Source organism: Callionymus lyra, chromosome 2 (assembly GCF_982586985.1).
Source record: "Callionymus lyra chromosome 2, fCalLyr1.hap1.1, whole genome shotgun sequence".
Lineage (NCBI taxonomy): Eukaryota > Metazoa > Chordata > Actinopteri > Syngnathiformes > Callionymidae > Callionymus > Callionymus lyra.
The window spans coordinates 43,974,619-43,988,226 of NC_141819.1; the positions used below are offsets into that span (position 1 = coordinate 43,974,619).

Sequence of the window (13,608 nt, forward strand, 5' to 3'; positions counted from 1 at the left end):
ATGCTAACTTAAACTGAATACACAACAAAGAGTAGATACAAATTAAACAAGAAAATGTGATTAAATAACTCTAATTAAGATGAATCATTTAACCCAATTAATTTGTGTTTCCTCTTCTCTGTACAGAAACAGTCCTGCATGCTGCTAAGAAATCTAGTTGCTCGTATGAGCAGCTGCGGACTGGCAAGCATGGAAGCCTCACCAACTGAAGGATCTGTGGATTTTGAACAAAATCACAGTTAAAAAAAGGTTTTCACCCACAAAAGTCGACAGTAATTATCATTCCAAAATAACATCATGTGAAGAACTGCTAGTGATATATTAGAGGCAGAAAAAATCAAGTTCTTGTTAGTTACAATAGTAAATTACTAAGTAAATGTACTTAAACAAGTGAATTCATTTAACAATGATTTTAAAAACGTCCTCACGATGATAAAGATACCTGAGATGATTTATGTCCAAAAATAATCTTCATATGACATTTTCATAACGTAACTTTCCTTTTTTTAGTCTATAAAAGTGTTTATTGTATCTAGTTCTGAAATGTTGTTTTTCACTGACATATGTTGACACCTGCAGTTGTTTATGTTCGTCGCTTTGTTTATGTTGGATTGTTTAACAGTTTTCTTCTTTTTCATCAATAACTTTGTAGGGTTCTCTCACAGTTGCTCAAGAAAGTTGATATTTTAATACTAGTATCAGATCTGGATCAGTCGATATTCAAAGCTCTGGTATATGTATCTGGACCAGAAAAATTGGATCAGTTCATCCTGTTCAGTTCAAGTGTTGCATTATCAACACTAAGTTAAACATTTTGAACTTTTTATAAACCTTTTCTTCATCCTCAGCAAATATCACATTCGTATTTAATCTCTGTTAATCTTTTTTGTCCTCTAAGAAAATGCTGAGATCAGCATTTAGCTCAGTGTCCCAAAGTCATTCAGGGCTCAGAGTAAGGTTGTAAAGAATTTTGTTTTTGAACCAGACGTTCAATCGACACAGTCTTGTCTGCAGAAATTAACTGCCTCCTTTTGTTTGTGGCGTTAATTGGCAGAAAAGTTTGTAGGATTCATTAAGTCTGTAGTATTCATGAAAGTCTCTAGGATTCATAAAGTCTGTAGGATTCATGAAAGTCTTTAGGATTCATAAAGTCTGTAGGATTCATGAACGTCTGTAGGATTCATAAACGCTGTAGGGATCATGAAGTTGCTAGGATTAATTAAAGTCTGTAGGATTCATTAAAGTCTGTATGATTCATGAGAGTCTATAGGATTCATGAAAGTCTGTAGGATTCATTATAGTCCATATGATTCATTATAGTCCATATGATTCATTAAAGTATGTAGGATTCATGAAAGTCTGTAGGATTCATGAAAGTCTGTAGGATTCATTATAGTCCATATGATTCATTATAGTCCATATGATTCATTAAAGTATCTAGGATTCATGAAAGTCTGTAGGATTCATGAAAGTCTTTAGGATTCATGAAAGTCTGTAGGATTCATGAAGGAAGACTACAGGAAAGTAGCATTGTGCTAACTCTGGTGCAGCCATCTTTTTAATGTAACTGCACATTGTCCTTTTAAATGAACTGAAATTTAAATTAAAATCATTACCCTTAGACTCTCCTATGTTGAAGCTGGGGCCTCGCATTGATCACTATCATCTGAGAGTCAAGTAAGTCGAGTGAAGCATAGCAGCAGAATTCAACCCATAGTCCACTGAGCATCAATAAATACCCCAGAGGTGGAAAGTAACTCAAGCACAACGTCAGAAAACTTGGAACCAAGCCACTTACAACCTGCTTTGTAGAAGCACATGCAAGGCCACAGACCTGAAGTTGCATAAGTCCAGCAGCAAGAAAGAGTGGGCAATAATCGAGGCAGACATGTTCAAGATCCTAGTTGGAATGAACAGTGGAAAAGAAACTGGAGAAAATTTGAGATCTGATGTACTCCTATGGAGCAGAAAGATTTGGGAAAAAAAGAGACAGGAAAGGACAGACCACCAACAACGCATCTTAATTCCAGAAGGCAGAAAGAAATCGAGCACCTCATCAAAGAGAGAAGGGACTTGAGGAAACAATGGAAGAGAGCCTCACTAGAGGGAGTTGGATGACCGCCTGAAAACCACTTACACAGACAGCCAACGATTTGAATAGAGGGAAATCCCACCAGATATACACCCAATGCCTCAACCAGAACACCAGCTGGATGACAGTCCTCCAAAGGGGGGCAAGACTGAGGACGCTTCAGCTCCAGGACCAGTTGGAGATCCATATTGGCTGTATAAAAACTCCCCAAGCATCTTCCGCTTTCCTTGGAGGCAAATGACAGTCATATGGATGAAGCAAACCATCCCAAAAGCATGGCAAAGAACTGGTGTAGTCGTAATCACAAGGAGAAGGATGCCTCAAAAATTGATCAATTCCAGATCGACAACGTTGAACGTTGAGGGGAAGATCTTCTTGAGCATTGATGCTTAAAGAACGACAATGTACCTGAAGCAAAACAACTTGATTGACATGTGTGTGCAGAAAGCAGGAATACATGGTTTTCAGGATGCTTGGAGCAATAAGCATGATATGGCACCAAATCCAATCAGCCAAAAGGGTTTTAAGAGACCTGGACTTCCTATTCCTAGACCTAGCTACCTAACTTTTGGTTCCGTCTCTCATTCTCGCATCTGGACAGCCTTCAACTTATTCCACATCCCGCATACCATCACAAACCTAGTAAAAAACTACTTTCAAGAACTGCAATTCTGTGTCAAAACAGCAGGATGGACCATCTCCCCACTAGCCTTCACCATGGCAATGGAAGTGACATCAAGCTGCCAAATGGGTTGTGGGCGGAGAACGTCTGAAGTGTGGACAGCGTCTACCTCCTATTCGTGCCCAAACGGATGACAGGAACGCTTTATGCCAATTTTACAAAGGCACGGATGAATTTTAAAACCAGCAAATCCAGGAGCATATCCATCGTCAAGGGGAAACTCACGGACCAGAGGTTCTATATCGAGGACACAGCCATTCCATTGGTGTCAGAACTGCCAGTGAAGAGCTTAGCGCGAGTGTACAACGCACATCTCAAAGACTCAGACCAGAGTGACCATCTGAGGGAAGTAACCATCAGAGGCACCATAGACAAGACCTTGCTTCCTGGCAAGTTGAAACTGTGGTGCCTGCAGTTTGGACTGCTCCCCTGCCTGATGTGACCACTAACAGTGTACGAGATCCCCTTGACCAAAGTCTAGGAGCTGGAGAGAACAGTCAGTTCATATATCAAGAAGTGGTTGGCCTCCCACCTTGCCTCAACAACATCTGCTTGTATGGAGGAGTTTAAATGCAACAAGGTGAGGCTGAACCTTACCCTGACGGAGTCTAAAGATGAGATGATCCGAGCGGCTGCACCCAGACTGGCATTTGTAATGAAATGGATCCCATCTGAAGCTGTACAGCAAGCAGAATCTACTCTTAGGCATGGAGACCATTGTTGGACAGGTGCAGCATGGAAGAGGCGGGTTTGGACTTGGGACAAGTACCCCCATGGCACAATGCAACATAAACCCAGAGGAAATACTGGTGGTTGATCAGGTTCAGCAACGAGAGGAAGCAGACAGATACGCAGTCGCACAGTCCAAACAGGGCCAGTGGACTAACTGGGAAAATCTGAAGCATAGCAAGCTGACAAGTAAGGATCTTTGGGAAATGGAAGAAAGCCAAATCAGCTTCACCAGAGGTATCTTGCGCACTCTGTAAAACCCCTGCAACACTGAGCCACCTTCTCACCGGCTGCAAAACCAGTTTGTCCCAGGGCCGCTACACTTGGAGACACAACCAAGTCCTAAGACAACTGGCAATTATCCTGAAAGAAAGGAACTACCAACAATGCCCTCCCTACCCAAAAAACACCATCCCTTATGTGAGAGCAGGACAACTCCCAGAAAAACCATCTGCAAGAATGGAGCCATCCCAATAAGACTCTGCCCGGGACGGAAAACCAGAAACTCCTCTTTCTGACTGAGATCATTACAACTATCTCAGGCCTGACCTCATCTTGTGATCAAGCTCCCAGAGGAATAGGAACGCTAGAACAGGCCTTCCAATGAACCGTCAAGAAACTGTTGGAGGAGGCTGCTGAACGAAGCAGCAGATAGCTATGGATTAAGAGGAAGGATCCCAACTGGTCAGCAAAAAAACATCCAGGGGTAAAAGCAGAGTCAAATAATAGAAGAGGAAAATGCTTTTTTCAGTTTCAGTTGTCTGTGTCAATCATCATCGTCCTCATAACGCCGGATAGGCAAAGAAAATAACGGCAAATATATTATTATCATCATTTGACACAGAAAAAAAATCATTGACGCTGAAAATGAAAGGATGGGAGTTACGATGTGTGAGAAGCACAAAAACTTTTGCACACTGCTGTATAAATTTGACGTATTTATTGTTAGATATCTTTAGCAAACGTCCAAAGTGTGCTGTTCTGTCCGATCGACACTGAATGTATACATTTTTAGATAATAAATAATCGAATGATATGACATTACCTCTGTTTTATAATATTCGCTTTTATTATAATTAAACTTAATCGGATGGCCACGCAAAAAAATATTTAGAAACGTAAGTAATTAATGCAATGTTATAAAGTGGACAATACAAGTATCATCGGTCAAAAACGCTTGAAATGTTTATCTTCTTTGGTGTGACCCACATCCACATGGTCGTGACGTCACTGGGTCGTTTCCGGTGCGGAAGCCCCTGCTGCATGTAAACAAAGCAGCGTAACAGTCTGGTTCATCAGGGTCCCCGCTTCACCGGAGGAACTCCTCCAAATAAACCAGAGTCTTACGACTGAGCAATGGAGTTCTTGTGCGACTAAAACTAAACCGCCAACATGTCTATGGAAGACCCGTTTTTCGTCGTCAAGGGGTAAGAACGGTTCACGGAGGGCTAATGCTAGCAGCGTTAGCATGCGGGCGATTATGGCTGACTGCTGTATCGTGTAGCAACGAGAAGCTCCTCGTACGGCACCGTGTGACACTGTTTAACGTGACTAACAATTTGACTTGTAACCAGCTGAACGAGTTGTATGTTTGAACTGTTTACAGCAACAGAGTAGGTTCTATTTGCACATAGTACTGTAAAATTGTGGAAAGGCTCGCATTTAAAGGAAAACTACTAGATAATCGACACCCCCGAAGATTACTTTACTTAAAGATCAGGACATATGCAGTTTATCGGTTAATCCAAAATTATCGTGTTAAACAATACGTGAAAAACATTTATTTGCCCTCACCGACATAATCTTAATGTTATAGTAGCACCTACCATTTATTTTCAGATCTTCATATTATTGAAGTTCAGTAACTGGACCTAGACATAAACATAGAAGATGCTTTGCATCTATGTTTACTTTACCTCATGATGTCATAACTATATCAATGTTGCGTCCTAAATTGTTCAGTGAAAATGAGTAAAAAAAAAAGAAGAAAAGAAAATTATGATTTGTTTCCCCATGTAATTAAGGCTGAAGCATGAATATTCAAGTGCAAAATAAACGTTTAATAGATAGGCTACTTAACCATTATTGCTAGTTTAAGACAGTTACACATCTTATTGTGTGCAGCTTGCTCTAAAATAGGGGTTTCTTTAGTTATTCTGGCATTTTCCCAGCACCTAAATTTGTCAATGTTCTCAATTATGCTCATGCATGATTTCCTGTTTGCTTCTACTGCTAGTGCACAGTAAATAATTCAAATGGACCTGATAACACATTGAAATGACCATAACATAATGTTTTTATTGTTTCCTTTTTTATTATTTAAAATTTGGCAAGTTTAACTGTGTATGTTTGGAGCATTTTTCTTTTCAAACCATCAGCATCTGAGTAAATTGGAATGCAAACAAGTTGGTTGCCACCATCTTTTAATTCTTACTGAGTAGTGAAATCTAGGGGCTTGTTAACAGCAGTACATCAATATTATCATCAAAACAAAAACCTAAATGACTTTGTCGTAAAAGTGTATTTCACGATTTTAAGTGATTCATACTTTGGTAAACTGTAATCTTATTCAGGATGTTGTGACTGCAGAGGTCTACAGTCAGTCACACAGGCATGCAGGTTCATTCTTGTCATTGATGAAGCAGATAATGGTGACATGACATGACATGACATGACATGATCGCGTGCCAACATGATGAGCATAACTCCAAAAACATTTAGAAATGGAAAATAAATAAAAAATCCTCCCAAAAATCTACAGCATCTCTTTCAGATATTTTTTTCTTAATGCTTATTTGATTCCAAATAAATGTTTGGTGGGGTTTTTACTGTAGTATCATGTTGAAATGAATCTTGTTTTTTTTAAACCCTGATTTGAGTTACACCTTGGGGCTTCAGTGAGTCTGGGAGGTGATATAGGAATTTCCTTGTTTAAAATGTATGATTACTATTATTATTATAATCTAAATGATATTGTTTGTTTTTGAATTGATTTGCACTAATAATCATAGAATAGCTATCACAACTATTAAACTTCCCAATTATAAACAAATGTATGAAGTCTGTGAGCCACACCGATGTTGTGAAACTGATCCAAAACCAGAACCTCTGAGGGCTTTTCTCTCTTTCAGGTGTTTCTAGATTTCTAAATTAACCGGATTATTGTATTTGTCACTTAAATGTTCATGTATTTGGATGCTGACTATGTTTTAACAGGGAGGTGCAGAAGGCAGTAAATGCAGCACAAAGTCTCCATCAGAGATGGAGCGAGCTGCTGCAGGTCGGGGGCGGAGCATCCAAGGAGGAAATGGATTGGACAACCAATGAGTTAAGGAACAGTTTACGCTCCATAGAGTGGGACCTGGAGGATTTGGATGAGACCATTAATATCCTTTCAAAGATCTACATTATTTACTAAATCCAAAAAGCTCCCTCAGTTCTGATCCACAAGCAGGGACACATAAATGTGTTTGAATGTTGTTGTTCTTAACTGTCACTGAACGCATTGTGGAGTCCAACCCAAAGAAGTTTAACTTGGATGCAGCAGAGATTTCCAAGAGAAAAGCCTTCATCACTAGCACGAGGAACACAGTGAAGGTGTGTATCTGTCATACTAAGCTTGACACTTGAATTCCAGTGATCACCAGTAAAATGTATTTTATTCTCCAGACAATGAAAGAGCAGATGTCCAGTCCAGCAGTGGTAACGGTAAACAAGCAGGTAAAAGCGCATGCGCACACTCACAGAAACATTCACACAACACTGCATTAACATTGCGAAGTCAACAAGAAGGATGCAGTTAAATGAGGTGATTATAACAGAGTAATTTGTATTGTTCTAACGTCTCATACTTTTTTCTTCTTTCATTTAGTTGAAAATGGGTTTGGTAGAGATTTTCTCTTTCACATCCTTAGACTTGGTTTCCAATATTCATATTTCTGATTCTGTACCAATCTTTTTATTTATAAGTAATAAAAGTACATTATATTTGTATATCTATCCGTCAATATGTCTGTATGAGACACTTTGACTCTGTAACACTAGAAACTACAAGGCAAAAATTAACTTCATGTTCTTACCATTAGGTCGGCGATCGTGGGGCTCAGGGTCCAATTTGGCAACCTGGACCTGACAAGTACACCAGACTGGACCGCCAGCTGCAGAACGCCAACTCTAATTTCATCGAGGAGCAGCAGGTTCAGCAACAGGTACGAGTCAACCTGCTCAAAGTTGACTTATTACATATTCAGTCCATGACTTTGAAACATTATTTTTTCAATGTTATAATTCAACATCGTTACTACAATCCAAATATGCACGTGTGAATGAATGGAAGGAAGGAGAGAGATTAATTATGAGAGTGAAATATTACTTTGAGACAACTGTTCTATCAGGCAGGTAGAGGTAACAATGAAACTCTATAGGTTAGTAATGTGTGGTTATGAGCTGTGTTTCCAAAATAAGTCTGGGATAACGGGTGCAACAATTTTTGAGGAAAAGTAAAATACCTTTAAGACAAGGAGGATGAAAAGCATAACCAGGTTAATATAACAAATACATTTGCTTCCTCATATTCAAAGTTAATGTAGCATGATGAGAAAAAGTGTGATTTGTTTAGTTTCCAGGCATTTTACATCTATAAACATTCAAATTCATGTCAACGTAGTTAAGGGGAAATGGGGTTTCTTGAGGTAACAGAAAGAGGGAAGTTTCTCATTATTTTCTTCTATTCCCATAGCTGATTGCAGATAAGCAGGACGAGCAGCTGGAGCTTGTGTCGGGGACGATTGGTGTTCTGAAAAACATGTCAGAGAGGATCGGCATGGAGCTGGACGAACAATCTGTGTAAGACTCTTAATATCTGTCACATCTAAGTTGGGTTTCTATAACACACGTCAACTGGTCATTTTAAAGAAACTGAAACTGAAACTGGTGCAAATATGAAACATTCTTTCTGAACTTTCATGAATCAGCTACAAACGGAAATGAATGGAAATGTTGCTCGTTTTCTTTATAGGATGCTGGATGACTTTGGACATGAGATGGACAACACCCAGTCCAGACTAGATAATGTCATGAAGAAGCTGGCCAAAGTCTCCCACATGACAAGTGGTATGTTCTATGATGTGATTCTAACATCAACATTTGTTGTTTTTATTCTTCCAAATCATAGATATGTTGCTTTTCAACAGTTTGCAATATAGAAAATGTCTTCACTGTACAAAGTGTCTGTGACACAGTTTTCAAGATGGTTCATGGTTGGTCGCCGTAAGTTGTTCAAACATGGTGTTTTGTGTCATCATGAACAGATTCAAAGATGTTAACAAGCATGGCTTATAAAAGTGAAGTTTTCAAATATTTTTTTTGGGAAAGAATCAAAATAGAGTGAATAAGGAGAGTGATTTCATACTTAGAAATGTATTTAAACCATATCTTGTATCTATATCATATGTAATCTACGATCTCACCTTGAAGCATTAACAACTTACTCATTTCTTAGAGATGCTTGATACTGATGTTTTTGTTGTGGTTATAATAACATCTTCTTGAGCTGTTGGTCTTTTCGTTTTTATTGCCTTTCGTCTTTTATCGCTGAAATTGCTTCACCCAGAACTCAAATGGAATGAGGTTATAAGTTCACAGCAAAAATTTGATCAATCCGCATCCACACAACAAACGCATTTCTTCACTGATACAGAAACCAACTATTTTGATGCAAACAAAGCCATCAAGTTGTGTAATTACGCGTTTTTGCCGCTTGATGGCGTCCTTGTAAGACTGTACATACATTTAGAAATGACATATTTGTTGAATATTATCACATGCTCAACAACATGTATCTTACCAAGCCTATTCATAGATTATTTACTGTTTTATGCACAAATTGCTGATTTTTAAACTGTTTGTCTGCAGATCGTCGGCAGTGGTGCGCCATCGGTGTGTTGCTTTTGATCCTCTTCGTTGTCCTGCTTCTCCTGTTCATCCTCTGATCCAAGCATCTGAAGTGAACACAGATGAACTCAAAAGGCTTCAACGTATTTTACTCTCTTTAACTCTGAACGAGTGAATTCTCCTCTGCCGATCTTTTCTGAACTCTTCCCAAAGCTGTTTGAGTGAGACGATCTTTACCACTGTCATCTTGTGGACTTCCCTGCTGATCTGCTCTTATCAGTGACTATGTGGAATCCCTCCGACTAAACTGACCCCACTGTCTGAACGCTATCTGCCTGACTCATCCTGCTGAGGTCAGAATTGAAAGGAACTATGGTTCTTTGTGTTAACAGGGTCTAACTTGTTTTTAATGTATTTTGTGTTGATTTGAGTTTAGGTAAACGGCTTTACAATCTAGACTACTAGTTTACTCCATCAAACTATAGTTTTGTCATTTCAAATCAAACTGTATAAAATTCTAAATCATTTCAACATTAATGAAACCTAATTTAACTGCTCAATCAACCAAGTCCCTTAGAGTGACTTTTGGATTTCAATTAAGCTATAAGTTAGGGCTATTCATTAGACTCTTCTATAATTCTTATTTTCAAACACAATCTAATCCTAGCTCAAAATTAATATAAATGAATAGTTACAAATACAATTCCAAACAAATGAAAACCCAAAAGCTTTTCCAAAAGTGCCCTAAAAATATCTTAAACCAGAGTTCAAACAACATGAATTTTTTTTTTTTAAACAACCTCAAACTTCTCATCACAGTCATGAGTTGCATTCATGGTCAAGCTTGTCTTTGTTCATCTATTTTAACTCCACATTTTTATCATGTAAACACTCATGAGCCAGTTTAACTTAAATGCACTATTAACTTTTGACTTCAGTTGCAGGCGTTGAGTGAAGCTGACAAGAAACACTATTATTTCTGTTTACATATTTAGTTTGTTTGCCTGAATTAATCTCTTTTGCTGTGTTTTGTCTTATTTGTTGTTTAGTTGTATTACTGTATCCATCTGCAAATGTATTAATCAGCAGAGTATTTAGCTGCCAGCATTTTTTTCCATCTTCTTTACTTGTTTATCGTTGACCCGGCTATCACTAGTGCTATCCTAACAGCCAATTAAACGTGCACCAACCTGTGTAGTTTTTGGTACACCTGGCAGCGATGGAAAACTTAACAAACTGAAAGAAAAGCTATATAATCCAACATGGCTGAAGATAAACAATGACTGACATGGTGTGTTTCCTTAAGAATATGATGGTCGTTTATGTAAAAATCTGCTCTGTGAACAGTGTTTACTACTTAATATGTAGCTTCTAATGTAGAAGACACACTTGGGACGGATCATCATGTTTATTAACCACTACATTACTGACATGCTGCGCCAGTGTTTCACTATGTAGTCACTGTCTATTACGTTGTATTACTGACACCATACTTGGTCCAACTTTTCATGTGTGTGAAGAGGAAATGTTCAGCAATGAAGTGTGTACACCTGCAGCTGGGTTATGTGTAAAGTGTTTGGATCTACAATAAACTGACTCGGATTATAAATTTGATTTTTACACCTGTGAAATTTTTTATGCAGAAGGCTACTGAATGTGTGTTTACACCAAACATGATGCAAATTGTGATACTCACACTCTACCAGAAATAAATAAATACTACAGATTTGCCCTCAAACATTTTGCTATAAACACATGTACACTGCAACCCTGCCCACAAAAATATTACGTACCCCCACTCCTATATTGTCGCTCAACTATGAACCTTTATAAACATTGGGCTGTTGCATTGTTACACATATTTGACTTATATGACTCATAAGTATTCCTGGAATTGTGTCTACTATATGTAAGAGGAATTGAGATTGACGGTTAGAATTCTGACTTTTTCTTTATCTTTTTTTTTTTAATTACCGCCAATAATTCACATTTATTTATATTTTGGGTGAATCCAGAAATGGCCAAAAGATCCATTGGGTTCATCCTTTCTTTTTACATTGGTCTTGTCAACAATTGTTTGCTAGCGACATCTACTGGTGTAGATAAAAATTGTAATTTTAATTATTGCTACTATATTAACGGCAAAAGTTTATTTCTCATTTCTCAACAATTTACAAAATAAACTGTATGGCCTTTGGCTTGTTTTTTTTTAAATTAAAATAAAATGTTTCATAACGATTTGCAATGGATAAGATACTTGATATTAGATACAAATGTTTAAGAGAAAAACCTTTAATAAAATCATTTTGAGGTGGAAGATGTTTGGTTTTACACTGCACTCTGCTGGACAAAACAAATTGTATATTTCTGTGAAAACTTAACATCAGGATACAAGTGGAGTAGTAGTGTGCGTTACAGCCTCACAGCAAAAAGGTTGCAGGTTAGCTTCCAGGTTAAGGGGACTCCTGTTTTGCTTCAGTCTTTTGTTATCTTGTTTCTATAGTAACCTCTCTACCAAATAAGGCGGTTAAATGGTGATGATAGTCTAAACAAGACTGTACCTCATTGACTTAGCAGAAACCATTTCCTGCTGAGTATTTCAAGCCCCTATTGTTCAGTCCACACCCAAACGAAAGCAAACATAGCAGCGTTGACTGTTAACTAGCTTTAGTTCAATAGTTATATATTGCTGAGCTTTACAGTACTTAACCACAGGGAACAGTTTGATTCAACGTTTTCACTGAAATTTAAAAAATGAGTTAAATTAAGCTCACTATTGTTTGTCAGCTGCAGACCAAATAATTGCATCAGTCGAACAAACACCAGACTTTTAGGATGTATTGAAGACTATAGTAGCAATTAAACTTGTGCAGATATGATCAATTTCATGTGGCTGGGTGGGCAGTCTGTCAACTTGAGTCTTAATATAAAAAAAGGTTGTTTACTCTTGCAGTTGATGGAAGGACGCATAGATTAGCCGCCTGATGGTAGATTCATTTAAACACTGAGAGACAGACAATGTGAAAGAAGAACAGAAAATAAAATTGTCAAAAATGGTAGTTTTTGTTTTGTATTTAATTAAGCTAAATAAGTATTGCATCCCCTTAAATCCATAATGAATTATGAAACCTGAAAACGAACCGCGTTTTAGGGAGATTCTCTTAATCTCACGATGTATCCATATGAAGAATGGATCATCAAATAGATACCTGAATAAAAGACAGTCTACAGACTAAAACATTAAGACCTCATCTATCATAGGCAAGGCATTTAAAATGTCTAAGTAAATCAAGGAAATGTTCTTAGATCTTCAAAGGACAAATGGAAACAGAAAATGACGATACTTCTTGTTGTGGTGTTTCCTCCAAGATTTCACTATGTAAGATATCAAGGATAAACAACAATCAGACAGTTTGAATTAATTGCACTATTCACTATTAACAAATCATGCCAAGATTCAAAGAACACCGTTCCCATTGTGGTTGTTTTTCTGCTAAGAGGTTGGGTCAACTTGACTTGATTGTGGGAAAGATATATGACAATCTCCTTCAGAAATAGATTTAATATTTTGGTCCTGGAAGGGCCAACTCAGTCTCGGACCTACAGTAAATCCAATCTGTAATCTGGATAGGAAACTGGCGCTTTGAGTTGACAAGAAACACACCCGGAACCTAAAGGATCTGCGAAAATGAATGATTCAAAATTCTTTGAATCATGTTTTGATAGGTGAACGAATACATATTTGAGTTAGTTAGCCAGAGCTCTAAGGTTGGCAGGATTTTAGGTTATGTGTGCACTTGAATTGGGCAGAGAGCTGTTTCAGGTCTTAAAATCCTGATTTTGAACTCTGAAAGCTAGTAAGGGGTAATCTTTATACCTCTTTAGTGATTCTGCCTTCAATGGTTTGTAGATGACCATTTCCTGGCCACTGTAAAATGATCAGTGTAGATCTCTACAAGATGCTACAAAACAAAAAAATCCCATATGATTTTTTCTGCAGTCAAAATGATCTGTCAACTGAGTGAGTGCTCCCGCAGGTCAAGTGAGTTAAGTTGACATGTGATTTTTCCACCCCTTTCCACCTTAGTTCAACAAAGGATTATCTGTAATTGAAGCAACTTTGTGCATGAATGTGTTTACACCTTTTGAATAAGTCAGTTTGTGCTGCTTCTCTGTGTGTTTGTATTTTATCCAGGGTGCAGTAAGTAAGTAA

The 13,608-nt window shown here is 37.9% G+C and overlaps 1 protein-coding gene across 1 annotated transcript; it reads left to right on the forward strand.

Annotated features, from left to right (window-relative positions):
- The first annotated feature begins 4,750 nt into the window (after positions 1 to 4,750).
- stx6 (syntaxin 6) lies at positions 4,751 to 11,009 on the forward strand. The gene is made up of 8 exons (XM_087785417.1): positions 4,751 to 4,930; positions 6,720 to 6,889; positions 7,006 to 7,100; positions 7,173 to 7,223; positions 7,589 to 7,711; positions 8,242 to 8,348; positions 8,521 to 8,615; positions 9,417 to 11,009. The coding sequence occupies exons 1-8, from the start codon at positions 4,896 to 4,898 to the stop codon at positions 9,491 to 9,493; spliced, it is 753 nt and encodes a 250-aa protein (XP_087641543.1). The 5' UTR covers positions 4,751 to 4,895; the 3' UTR covers positions 9,494 to 11,009.
- The last annotated feature ends 2,599 nt before the right edge of the window (positions 11,010 to 13,608 follow it).